Source organism: Nanorana parkeri, unplaced genomic scaffold, assembly GCF_000935625.1.
Source record: "Nanorana parkeri isolate BGI_ZX_2015 unplaced genomic scaffold, ASM93562v1 scaffold28, whole genome shotgun sequence".
NCBI lineage: Eukaryota > Metazoa > Chordata > Amphibia > Anura > Dicroglossidae > Nanorana > Nanorana parkeri.
In genome coordinates, this window is record NW_017306296.1 from 1569116 (window position 1) to 1581320 (window position 12205).

General features: G+C 37.1%; 1 protein-coding gene across 2 annotated transcripts in view; it reads right to left on the reverse strand.

Annotated features, from left to right (window-relative positions):
* Window positions 1-297: 297 nt before the first annotated feature.
* The window catches only part of HAO1 (hydroxyacid oxidase 1), a 13909-nt gene continuing 2001 nt past the window's right edge, over window positions 298-12205 (reverse strand). Inside the window, exons 2-8 of one of the 2 annotated variants that reach the window (XM_018566683.1) lie at window positions 9742-9893; window positions 9035-9290; window positions 6560-6735; window positions 5963-6054; window positions 4897-5055; window positions 4730-4799; window positions 298-381 (exon numbers count right to left, since the gene is read on the reverse strand). In XM_018566683.1, coding sequence (XP_018422185.1) covers window positions 314-381; window positions 4730-4799; window positions 4897-5055; window positions 5963-6054; window positions 6560-6735; window positions 9035-9290; window positions 9742-9893 — 973 coding nt within the window. In that variant the 3' untranslated portion in view covers window positions 298-313. The remainder of the gene's footprint in view (window positions 382-4729; window positions 4800-4896; window positions 5056-5962; window positions 6055-6559; window positions 6736-9034; window positions 9291-9741; window positions 9894-12205) is intronic. The other variant, XM_018566690.1, reaches the window with a different exon arrangement.

Here is a 12205-nt window from a genome sequence, read left to right on the forward strand (position 1 = left end):
ATGAGCCTCATAACACTTGAAGGGGTTTTTAATACTTCCCCTCTCTCCAAACAAATATTATCTGGACTTACACGTATTGTTTTAGTTCAGTTTAGCAATAAAAATAGTTGTTTTTGCTTATGCCATCTGATTTAAGAAGAGCAAAAGTGTGCTTTACTTTATTAGTTATGCTTTTTCAGTACATCTCTTTCTACATGGTCAATAATAAGGGTACAACTTCCATATGAATTAATATTACATTTTTGAATTTAACCTGCTGCAAAACGATAAATCTGGTATCACTGACCTAAAATTATGCTTTCTGCTCAGACAGCTATATTTTAGAACAAATACGGTTTTCTCGTACAAGTGACCTGTCAATCTCATTCACAGAGCAGCAACCTATAGAAGAAGAAAAATAAATAGTTAAAGAGATATTTCATGTCACATATTTAGAAGTAAGGAAAGGAACAGAAATAAATAATTTAATAAATAAATGTTTTTCTTTTTAAGCTAAAAGCTGATGTCCAACTTGAGACCACAAACGGTATAGAAAGCATTTACATTCATCCTGTAACAAGTTACGGGGTCTCTTCTTTTAAATTCAAAATTACAATGTTTACAGTGATTACAATGGTTCCAAAATTTTACACAGTTACCTCAGAGGGTCCTCCTGATGGATTCAGGAGGTGCTTTTTGTTTGTAAAGTAAACCTGTTACAATCCTGTGCAATTCAAACTTAGCACAGAATGAAACTGTTATAGGCTCAAGGTTAAGTGTAGTGAAAGCCACATACCAAAAACAATCCAAAGATCCAAAGATATAGGCGGATTCACTGTCTACATCCATGAATCTTCTGATTTTTCTAATAAGACAATTTCACTGATAGTAACCCCTGCTTATATTTTTATTTATCATTTGCTCATTTTCAATAGCCCAGTCAGTGTTACATCCATGATATTTAAATATTACAGGCAGCCTCCTATCTTCCTGAGGAAGCTTTTTAGCGAAATGCGTCGAAGCTGGACCCACTGTGCATTGATGCAAGACTTTTTGACATGTGTTTGACAAATATATAATGAACTCAACAATTATTTATCAATATTTATAAATGGTTACTACAATGCTGATGCCTAGAATGTGGCCGTGTGGTCCAGGGAGGCTACATGCCTATGGTGATTTTAGACTGTATTATGTTTAGGAAATTGATGTGGATGTGAAACCAACAGGCTTATACATTGACCCCTCCCTTCTTTTTATCAGTATTTATTAAGCAAAATAAAAATGAATTTCTAAGAGTTACTGTATATACTCGAGTTATAAGTAAGAAGACACCTGACGCTGACTCGAGTATAAGCCGAGGGGGGCACTTTTCAGCCAAAAAAATGGGCTGAAAATCTCGGCTTATACTCGAGTATATACGGTATATGTGTAAGAATTATATGTTCTCCATGCCTAGAGTGACACCTTAAAAGCACCACTTTCTCACTTTTTTTGCTATAGCTGAATTTCATTAACAGCCTATTCAAACCACTGCTCTGCGGTAATGCACACTATGTGCTTTGGTGTGTTGCAGTGCCATTCATTGTAAATATCACCCCAACACACCTGCTTTGCAGCACACCGCAACACAAGGTAACACATTACATTACATTGCACTATACTACAGCCGCTCCAATTTTCCATTAATTGTGGTGCTTTAGGCAGCCAATTCAAATTAATGGGCTGCCTTATTGCACTGCACAAATAGGGCCCTCCTTACTATCGTGTCTTGAATTGTATTGTGATTGTAATGTCTTCCTTATATTGCAAAGCGCTGCACAAACTGTTGGCACTATATAAATCCTATATAATATTAATAATAATAATTATAATATTTTAAACAAACTGCAACGCACCACTCTGAGGTGAATGGGCCCTCAGTGAAGTCTAACTGAGGATGAGGAGAGGAGACTAGAACACAGAAGTGAATGGTCACACCATACTAGCTGCTCACAGCACATGCGAGTCTCAGTGCTAGATACACACACTTACATGGAGGATGCATGCACACAAATACTTTGTCAATGTATGCAAACAAGGAATGCAATTATAATATGTTTCATGTAAAATAGTGTGAATTGAGTGTGTATTAAATGAATCTTCTGACAACATTGCAACATGAATCCCTAGATGTTCGGCCCATAGTAAAAGTCTTACTTTATTAATTAAATTCCCATAAATAAGGTGGCTTAGAAAATGCTGTTTTATTGTACACATGTTTATGGTGCCATGCCTGTAGAGATTCAGAAATACGGTGAACAACAATGTAACACTGCAGCTGTGACATATTCATACACTCTTTTTTATTGAGCCCACCATATTACTAAGTCCATTTCATGCTGTCTAGATGGCCATGTTAAAAATGTATGTAGACGTTCACTGATATATCCTTTCAAGGGCAAAGCACAGGGATCATCAAAGCCTGTTCTGTACCTGCATTAACAAATTTACTAGTTCACTGTGAACAGTCTTTTTAGTTTGATATCCTGATATTAATGTATGTTTAAAACAAAAACATCCCTCTGCTGGCTTGTATGCATTTTCAATCAGAGGCGGTCAAAAAGTTATCAGGCAATACTGGACTTTTGTTATAGGATTCACAGAAATAGAGTGTTATACCCGCACTCTACATTCAAAGATTAAAATAAAGATTTTATACAAGTAATAAAAAAATTTAGATAACAGATCAGCTTATAATCTTGCAAACATAAAATAATAATTTTGAAAAAAAATCGACCACAAACCAGCTTTTTTTTATAGTATGTTGGAGAAACAGTATTTAGTCTCTGAATTATCAACAATATATAATTCAAGCATTTCTACAGTGTTAATCAGAGTTAAGCTCTAGTAAGAAGATAAGCACTAGCTTTAGGTAATTTACAAACTAAAAAAGAATAGTAGATTAATGAATAGCTGTTATACACAATTGTTTATAAGCTGCCTTGTCTTTGAAGAGATTGAGCAATAACATCACAGAATTAACCTTTAATGGGCAGATTAAAACTATAGAAACAAAATAGAAAAGTTTGATGTGTGAACTGTTTAACATGTCAGTCATCACTTCAACATTTTGGTTTGGGGTGAAACTGCTCCATGAAAGGTGTCAAAGAAGCCTGACACCTATGCCACAAATCCACTTTTAATTAACCGGTTAAATTATATAAGCTTTTAAAGTATTAAACCTAAAGTGCCTATTCCAGTCACTGCATGAAGGTATTTAAAACTAATTAGGATGAAGCTCTTTAGAAATGCATTTGGGACCTTATGTTATATTGCATCAAGTGAGAATTTTCTACGAGACAAGCAGTATGATGTGGAACAAAAAGTGGAACTTCAGGCTGAGCTAAATACTAAATTGAAATACATATATGAACCATTTTACATGTCAAACAACTTGTAGTGCTATAGGCAACAACTTTTATTACACTTCCAGCACCAGAAATGCAGCAGGTCTGGCATTCAGTAACTTAGGCAGCTTGTCCACATCAATAAAACATACTAAATTGAATAATTGTCTGCCTAGCTGTATCTACACACCAAAATCCCTTTATAGGATGGATTTCTCCAGATTACAAAATATGTGAAAAATTAAACATAGAGAGTAAGACACCTTATAATGGCTACAGCAGAGATCTCACTGCCCAAGCCACCAAGAGACATCAGCATGGCTACCATTTTTTGCTGCATTTGGTTGCAATTAAAGATTTTAAAGAGGTCTTCCTTGTTAATTCATTGTTTCTCACAGGTTCCATATTTGGAATATTGTACAGGTATATGCACCTTTTGTGATTTTAGTATACATCATCTTTATTGACCACATGTTTACAGTGTGTGCATGACATACATACTTACTCGTTGGCATAATTTTCTGGATAAAGCTAAAAAACAGACCTAATGAGGAATACATTCATCACATGCATCAGTCCAACCAGAATTTGTAATCACTTACATGGGCTTAAGGGACACCAATATGTAGTATGTTATGCTTTATATTAAACATGTCTGTATCTGTTGGAGGAGCATGTAATATGTGCTGGCCTCAGCCTCACACAGTCCAGACATTCCCAAAAACCATACAAACATTTACATAGGAAGACAAGGACCTAGTACAATGGTTTTCAAAAGTAGCAAAAATTGGTGTTTGATTGTGTTAGGTATGTGATATGTCTATTCTGGCTGATACCCCTACGCTAACTGCCTATCCTTTCAAACAAATAGCCAAATAGATTAACATTGCAAATTCTAAATAGGTTTCCTTTAAGTCACTGAGATTGTTAATAGATTCAAATTCCCCAATACACTTGCCACCTAGTAAGCAAAAAACGTGTGGTCCCTACCTTTTCTCTGACAGAGCGACATATATAGTAATGAATACATTGAGAGCAGGTATGCCTTAAGGAGGAAGTGACTTGGAGGTAGTCCCTTCCTCCTTAAGGTTCAGGGACACACCATAAGCCCAGACTAGCTCAATGGCAGCTGAAGACCTCCAGACTGTTACTGTACCATATCTAACAAGCAAAGTAAAAATATTAACCACTCTGATCAATTTATAACTAGATGTTAAACTGAGGTACACATAAGCAGAGCAGTGGAAATCTTGTGGTTCATTCTCTCTTAAAACGTTGCCTTATGCTAACATATTACAACAATATTCTACTTTCTTCATTTTATCCAAATTGTTTTTGACATACTGTGTATCTTAACCCACCTGAAAGAGCCATTGCCAGTTTGAACTCTTCTTTTAAAAGATTAAGAACTTCTCTCACACCATCTTCTCCCTTGAATTAAAAAAAAAGAAAAAAAAAAGAAACAATTAGCCATAACCCCTTTAGCTAGTGTGATATTATTTACAGTATATACAAAATTCCTTTCTACCTGATAGGCCAAGCCCCATAATATAGGGCGTCCAATAAAAACTGCACTGGCTCCCAGGGCTAAAGCCTTCAGGACATCTGTTCCTTTCCTCACTCCGCCATCTAAATAGACTTCTACTTTACCCTCTACTGCTGCCACAATTTCTTGCAATACGTCAATCTAAGTAAAGCAAAAAAATAAATATAGATGAAATAGAGATGTTGTATTTCAATAGTACACCTGATCAGCCTTACATAGATACCATGTATAAGTTCAGCCCCTATCCAGTTAAAGTAAATCACGGGTATCGTTATTTTGGTGTTGACATGTATTTATGAAGCTTATTTTAAAGGATCAGCAATGGATTGTTTGGCACCAGCATACGGATCTTTTCACTAAAGCTTCCTGATCCATTGGATTGTATAAGTCACCATATATCTGGGAGACTTGAATGGTGAGAATTCCTTTCAGTAGTTTGTACTGCAGCCCCTCACATAAAATATCTTCCCTTACTAGTAGCTGATCTACACAATTATTTGTTAATTCGACATGAGAATGCTTCAGGGCAGCAGGACATTACTTGACTGTAAACCACTGAACTGGCTGCCTCTAGGAGCATATGACAAAGGTAATGTTTTTGATGTAGAACCTCTTTAAATAGAAGCTGTCATAATACTAAAAAAGGCCATGCTGTAAAAAGATATTATTATGCCAAACACTGCTTTGTTCTTACAGGGAAAGCTCCCGCACTTAGAGATTGTACTGAAATCTACCAGTCCCTTCGTGTTCCCTATGCATTCCTATTGGTCAGTGATGCAGCCAATCATAACTTTGGCAGTCAGAAAAGTCAGGGTATTACAACCTGCTGCAGATACAGTATGTGCAGGAACCACCATGTGCCTACACTTTATAACTGGAGCATTGTTTATTTTTCAGATGACAGGGACTCATTGGGCATTTATTTTACCGTCTCACTCTACCATTCATTCTTTAATTAATCTCTGAGGTTTGTCAGTAACACAGAAGCCATATCTTCAATTTCCCTAAATGTACCCCACTGATAAATGTAAAAATAAACACCACTCACTGTAGCTGGGACACCATCTAACTGGCGTGCACCATGATTGGACACCAGGATGCCACTTACTCCACGTTTAACAGCTTCCTTAGCATCATCAGCTGGAAAACAGAAACATTTAACATTGTCTTGTATAGCATATTGTGATGGAAAGGACATTGCATGAGGAAAATAAGCACAAGTAGGGTGTGTTGTCTGGCTGTTACTTTTCCAATCTGATTGAATCTTATGGGGCAGGAAATTATAAAATATCTAATTACTCCTTGGATTATGGCCCTATTGTTGTACTCTATAGAACAAGGTTATACAAATTAATATATTAATGAAATTAATCTAAAACTACATTGAATATTTTAATTGACAATTTATAGTCTAGAATTCATTGTACTTATTGTAACAACAAAACTGAACAACTTTATCATATTATCTGAAAAAATAAATGCCTGTGTTGTCCACTAAAGTCCAGTCAGATTAAACCCTGAGCCAGAAAATTGCATTTGAAAAATAAAATAATCTGATCACTGCATATTATTGCGATAGTTTTGCTAATTCAAGCCCAATATTTATAACAAGATTTAGATTTTTATGTCTTAGCACACTTCATACCTCTTAATATGCCTTTAGCTACAATAGGAAGATAAGTAAGTCCTTTAAGCCACTCTATGTCATCCCATTTGATAGAGGCGTCAATAGCCTGTGATACATAGACAGCTAGACCACTGTTTTCTCCGTAGCCTTGTTTCGATGAAAAGGCCAGCTCTTCAGTGTCAAAGTTTTTCATCCTGGAAACAGAACAGAGAAAGTCATACTTGATCACCGAGCCATGAGTCATTCCAAAATTGATTTTACTTATCAAATTCAAACTGCCATTGCTGAATGATGGGAAGTAGAAATCCGCAGTTTGGGTGTCTTCTTTTATTGAAAGAGCTGAAAAACCTTTGCAGGTTTCTGGATGGTAGAAAATGTTTTTGGCATTGTCATGTCCAGTATAAACTTCCTATTGCATGCTGTTTGATTTCATACCATAATTTCAATCCAAACACTGATGGACTTGGTTAAAACATGCAACCTAACCTAATAACTGAACCACTGCCTGTCCATCTACTTTGTTCTTTGAGTCGCAGCTCTTATCAAGCAAGTTATAGGCACACAGTGGAGGTTTTGAATACTTGACTTGTTTTGAGGTAACCATCTATGTAGTCTAACTGGACTTTGGTAAACCCTATCCCTGTCTATATGGTATGCCACATAACAACCCTGCAAATCCAACACTGTGCTGAAAAATGACAATTTGTGGATAACAATCTGATTGCTTGTTTTGGAGCAAAACAAATTGCAAAAAATATATTTTCACTTTAGTACCCTGGGTTTAGATTTTACAAAAGGAGTAGTGGCTGGACACTTAGCAAAGTAAATGATAGTAAATAAGATGAACATTTGTTTACAATTATTACCTAATCATGTGCAGAGGAAATATAGAAAATTGGATTTTTGTTAGCACATATTAGGTTGATCACAGTGAACACAGCTACATTTTATTTACTCAGCTCAATGACCATTCCTTTAGTAAACCCCTTTGAAAAGTAACACTCAGTAAAAATTTTCTATAACAAATGACGCTAATCATTCATGTACATTTTTAAGTGTCAGATTATTTAAAGTGCTACTGAAGACAAAACGTTTTTTCCCCTTTCTTTGTACCCGTTACGGAGATTCACCCTCTCTATTTGTCCTGGTGACCGTTATCACTGATCACCTGTCATCAGAACAGGAATAGATGGGAAATCTTCCAATTAGGCCACACGGGATTTCCCTTGACCGTTATCACTGATGGTGAAAGTGAAAGCAAATCCCAAATTAAGGGTTGTCACCAGAACAGGAATGGATAAGAAATCTTCCAATGTAGACACTAATTGCTGCCAACCAGGGATTTCCCTCTCTTTAGAGGGATTTCCTCTTACTTCCTGTTGTGGCTATGGGATAGGAAGTGAAGGGAAATCTTCCCAATGGGACACAGATGGCAAAAAAAGCTGACAGGGATTATAACCCTCCCTTACTCCATCCAAAACATTTTGGCTTCAGTTCTACTTTAGTTTATTCATTATTTTACTTAGGTCTATAGCAGTAGTAAAAGTTACAGGCTGAGTGGCCAAGATTCCCTTTTGTTTGGCTGCAGATTCAAACTGTTGAACTGGGATATTCCAAGGCATTGGCTGCATGTATGGGAGAATGATGTGCTTTAGGTCTGCACAGGTAATGCCTCCAACACCTAATATGTTCTCAGTCCTAAACTTTACCTTACCATCATGAACAGATGTCTAATGTACCTCAACTCCTTCAAAAAATACAGGGGGAAATTGATCAAAACTGGAGCAGATAGAATATGGAGCAATTGCCCATGGCAACCAATCAGCTTCTCTATTCAGTGTGTTCAGTTAAACTTTAAAAATAAAAGATATAATTTGATTGGTTATTATGGGCAACTGCTCCAGATTCTGTCTTCTCCAATTTTGATAAATTCCCCCCATTGTGTTAAGCTATGCAACCAAATAGAGCACTCCACACTATATTGAGAAAGTTCTAGATTGGGACAATTGGAAATGGATCTACGTCTTTGCTGGACTATTGACATAGCAAAACATATTCATCTGTGAAAAACTGTTGCTCAGAAAATGTGCTGATCCTAATAAATGATTTGACCTCCAGTGGTGTAATGGCTGGTGTTAAATAACGCATAAATACCTGGATGATAAAAAAAGAGAGCTCAAAAAAGACAAATAGAAGAAAATAAAAAGATGAATTTCTATAATTGCTTTTCAAATTTAACAGCTTGACCCAGCATCAGAGCCGGTCTCACTTTATACAGATGACAAGTATGTATTTGAACAGTTTTACATCTCTAACCGGCCTGCCTAATGGCTTCTTCTGTGAATAAAATGGACTTTTTAAATCCACATCTAATTATCAAAGATATTATGATCCCCTCAGATTGGTGTGATCTTGTACATTTACTGTATATGGTCAAATAAACTCACTGGTAAATATTTTTATCTTTACAATTTTATTACAAATACAGAATACCTGAGATGTGCAGGAAGTTGAAACTTGTTGCGCACATCATCCTGTCTTCTCCCCAGGTAAGGTGTGTCTACCGTTACGAAGATCCCTTTATATCCCAGTCTTTCTGCCCGCTGTACCAGTGACTTTGTCAGGTTGCGATCTTTATAGATATACAGCTGCATCCATCGTACGCTGTCCGGAGCAGATTCTGCCACTTCTTCAATGGAGGAGGTAGCCCAAGAACTCAACATCATCCCAGTCCCAACAGCTTTGCAAGCTATGAAATAAAATTCCTCATGTAGAAGCATTATTTATATAGCACCAACATATAACATTTTAAAGTAAACCTGTTATGCTTTGCTTTGCATCTACGGTACTATTATTCCAGTCCCATGCAGTGAGCCCCCACCCACCCAGTACTACAAGACCACAGTACCAGCCAATAAATTATGTGCTTGATGAAGTTCCAGTACATCTTTTAAAATGTATTTTTTTAAATGCAGTCACTGGCTGATTTTGGCTTTTTAACAGGTAAGAAATTTGACCTAGAATCCTTGCAAATAGTATATATATATACTCTGTATATACACATCATACAATAAACCTCTATCCTTCTAACCACCTGTTAGGTGAGTCTACAGAAGCACATCAATTATAAGAGAGCTTCATGTACAACATAGTACATGAGCCAGTGGATGAGCACCAGTGATCTCAGTGAATTTGCTTACCTCTGACAGTGGCAGTTTCCCCTTCAGGGTGAGCCATCCTCTGCATTGCAGTGGCTGCTACACATATAGGCATGCTGACTTTCTGTCCAAGTATAGTTGTTGAGAGATCTGTGATTGAAACATCTCTTAGAACACGAGGATACAACCTGTATCTATAAAGAATGAGATGTCAGTACAGCAAGCATGGTATTAAAGCCCCCACTATTATTATTATTATACAGGATTTATATAGCACCAACAGTTTGCGCCTGCCCCTGAGGGCTTACAATGCTCAGCATGTTTGGCCGACCCGAAGTGCAGAAGGAGTTCGACTCAGCCGATCCAACATCTGGATCGGCTGAGCTGAACCTACGGCAGGCTTTTTGCTGCTGTTCGGCCTATTCTCATAGGGGCCGAACAGCAGTGAGTGAATAGCCAAATGCCGCCGAGTGGCATTTGGCTCAGCTATTCTGCTCAGTACCTCTGTGGTACCAGCAGAATAGAAAAACAGTAAACAAAAAAAAGAAAGCGATTGGGTGGAGGTAGCAGTGACAGCTAGCTCCGCCCAACTGTTTCCTATTGGCCAGAACCTGCTGTCATCACAATGAGAGCTCAGCAGAACTGACGGTGATATGACTGACGACTCCGCTGAGCTCTCATTGTAATGACAGTTTAGCGTCCCCTGGTTAACAGGGGACCAGGGGAGGCTGAACTGTCATGAGAGCTCTGCTCATTGTTGCAGTGTATATAGCTCTTATCACACTCCTACTTTAATACTTTGGCACAATTGAATTGAGGCTTATCCAGAACATAGACTAAATCAACCTACTCATGGACCACAAAAGGCATCACTGGGTCCCTCATGAAACTAAAGTTCAGATGGGTGGATTGAACACTAAATTATTTTTCAGTCTGAAGATATATACGCAGAGAAAATCATGGTGCTGTTTCTGAAAGCCATTGCAAATTAACCTTGAGAGGAATTGCAAAGACTAGCTACTTCCAATTCAGATTAGTCATCATTACTTAGTTTATTTTCATATTAAGGAGCTGTATTTCTAAGGGAATCATTTTTACACTGTCCCCTGTTCATTTTATTCTGGTTCAGAGGAAACTTTTCCAGGGAAACCTGCAGTGAGGAAATATATAGCCTAACATTGCTGTCCTTATGGAATTGCTAGATGACTGGCTGTAATATTCCTACACGAGCTTTAAAGTAGAACTGGTCAAAACCTTTATTTTAGTTTTGGAGGGAGTCATTGAGAGTTATAACCTCTGTCAGCTTATTTTTTGCCATATGTGACCCATTATGGAAACTTGCCTTCACTTCCTGTACAATAGCCACAACAGCAAGTGAGAGGAAATCTCTCCAAAGTAAGGGAAATCCCTGGTGGTCAGCAAAACTAGTGCGAAGATTTTCCATTAATTCCTGTTCTGATGACAACCCCAAATGTGGGATTTTTTTTCAATTTCATGGTCACCAGGACAAGTAGAGAGGGTGTAGCAATAAAAACCTGACAAGGTTCTAATCCCTCTTTGCTCTATCCAAAAGTTGTTGTTTTTTAAAAAAGCTTTTTGCTTCAGTTGCACCTAAAGACTTCTTGAGTCGCTGACCCAGAACAAATATGCAGATCAGAAGTTGTGATTCTCCTCTGGTTTCACTTGCTGCATGCTTTTTCCAGGTCCTTGAAGAAAGCCAGATTTGAGGCCAGGAACAGACAGAAAACAGCATTATCTGAAGGAGCTTATTACAGGAAGCCCTTGTTCTCAGTACAAATTCCCTTTATATTACCATGAACATGATAGGATGGTAGGGATGAGTGGAGCACATTTTGCTAAGATTGATTTTGCAGCACAATGACAGTTTTTTCCTTTTCAAAATGTTTTTCAAAGAGAACCTTAAATTTCAAAGTGCGGACTACTTAGGTGATATTTGTGTGAAAAAAAAAATCAGATGACTTTTCTTTCTGATCAAAGCTGTGTCACTGCCAGCTTCCACTGTATTTCATTAAAGTTGTACACAATGTGCTTCTTTTCTTACTTTTCTTAAAGAAGACAGCGTCCAGTTAGAAAACAAATATTCAATGTTCAAAAACATGTTCACTACAAATTTTTTCTCCCCTTCTTTTGTCAATTTCCATGAAAGGTTAGGTTCCCCCTGTGCCATAATATGTAACTTTATGTTCCCGGTAATGAGGAGTACTTTTTTGTCCTGCCCTGGTTTTCCCTTCAAATTCCAGCAAAATCCCTATTGGGTAGATGAGATGAACCAAGACTACAGTAGTATAGAAAGACAATTACACTTGACATTGTCTGTATGTCTTATACCTTGAAAATCCAATAAAACATATTGAGAAAGAAAAGACAATTACAAGCAATCAAGAAACCCCCCAACACACACATATATACAGTATACAGTATGTGTGTGTGTGCATATGTAAATATATACATAAAGTGTGTGTGTATATATATATATATATATATA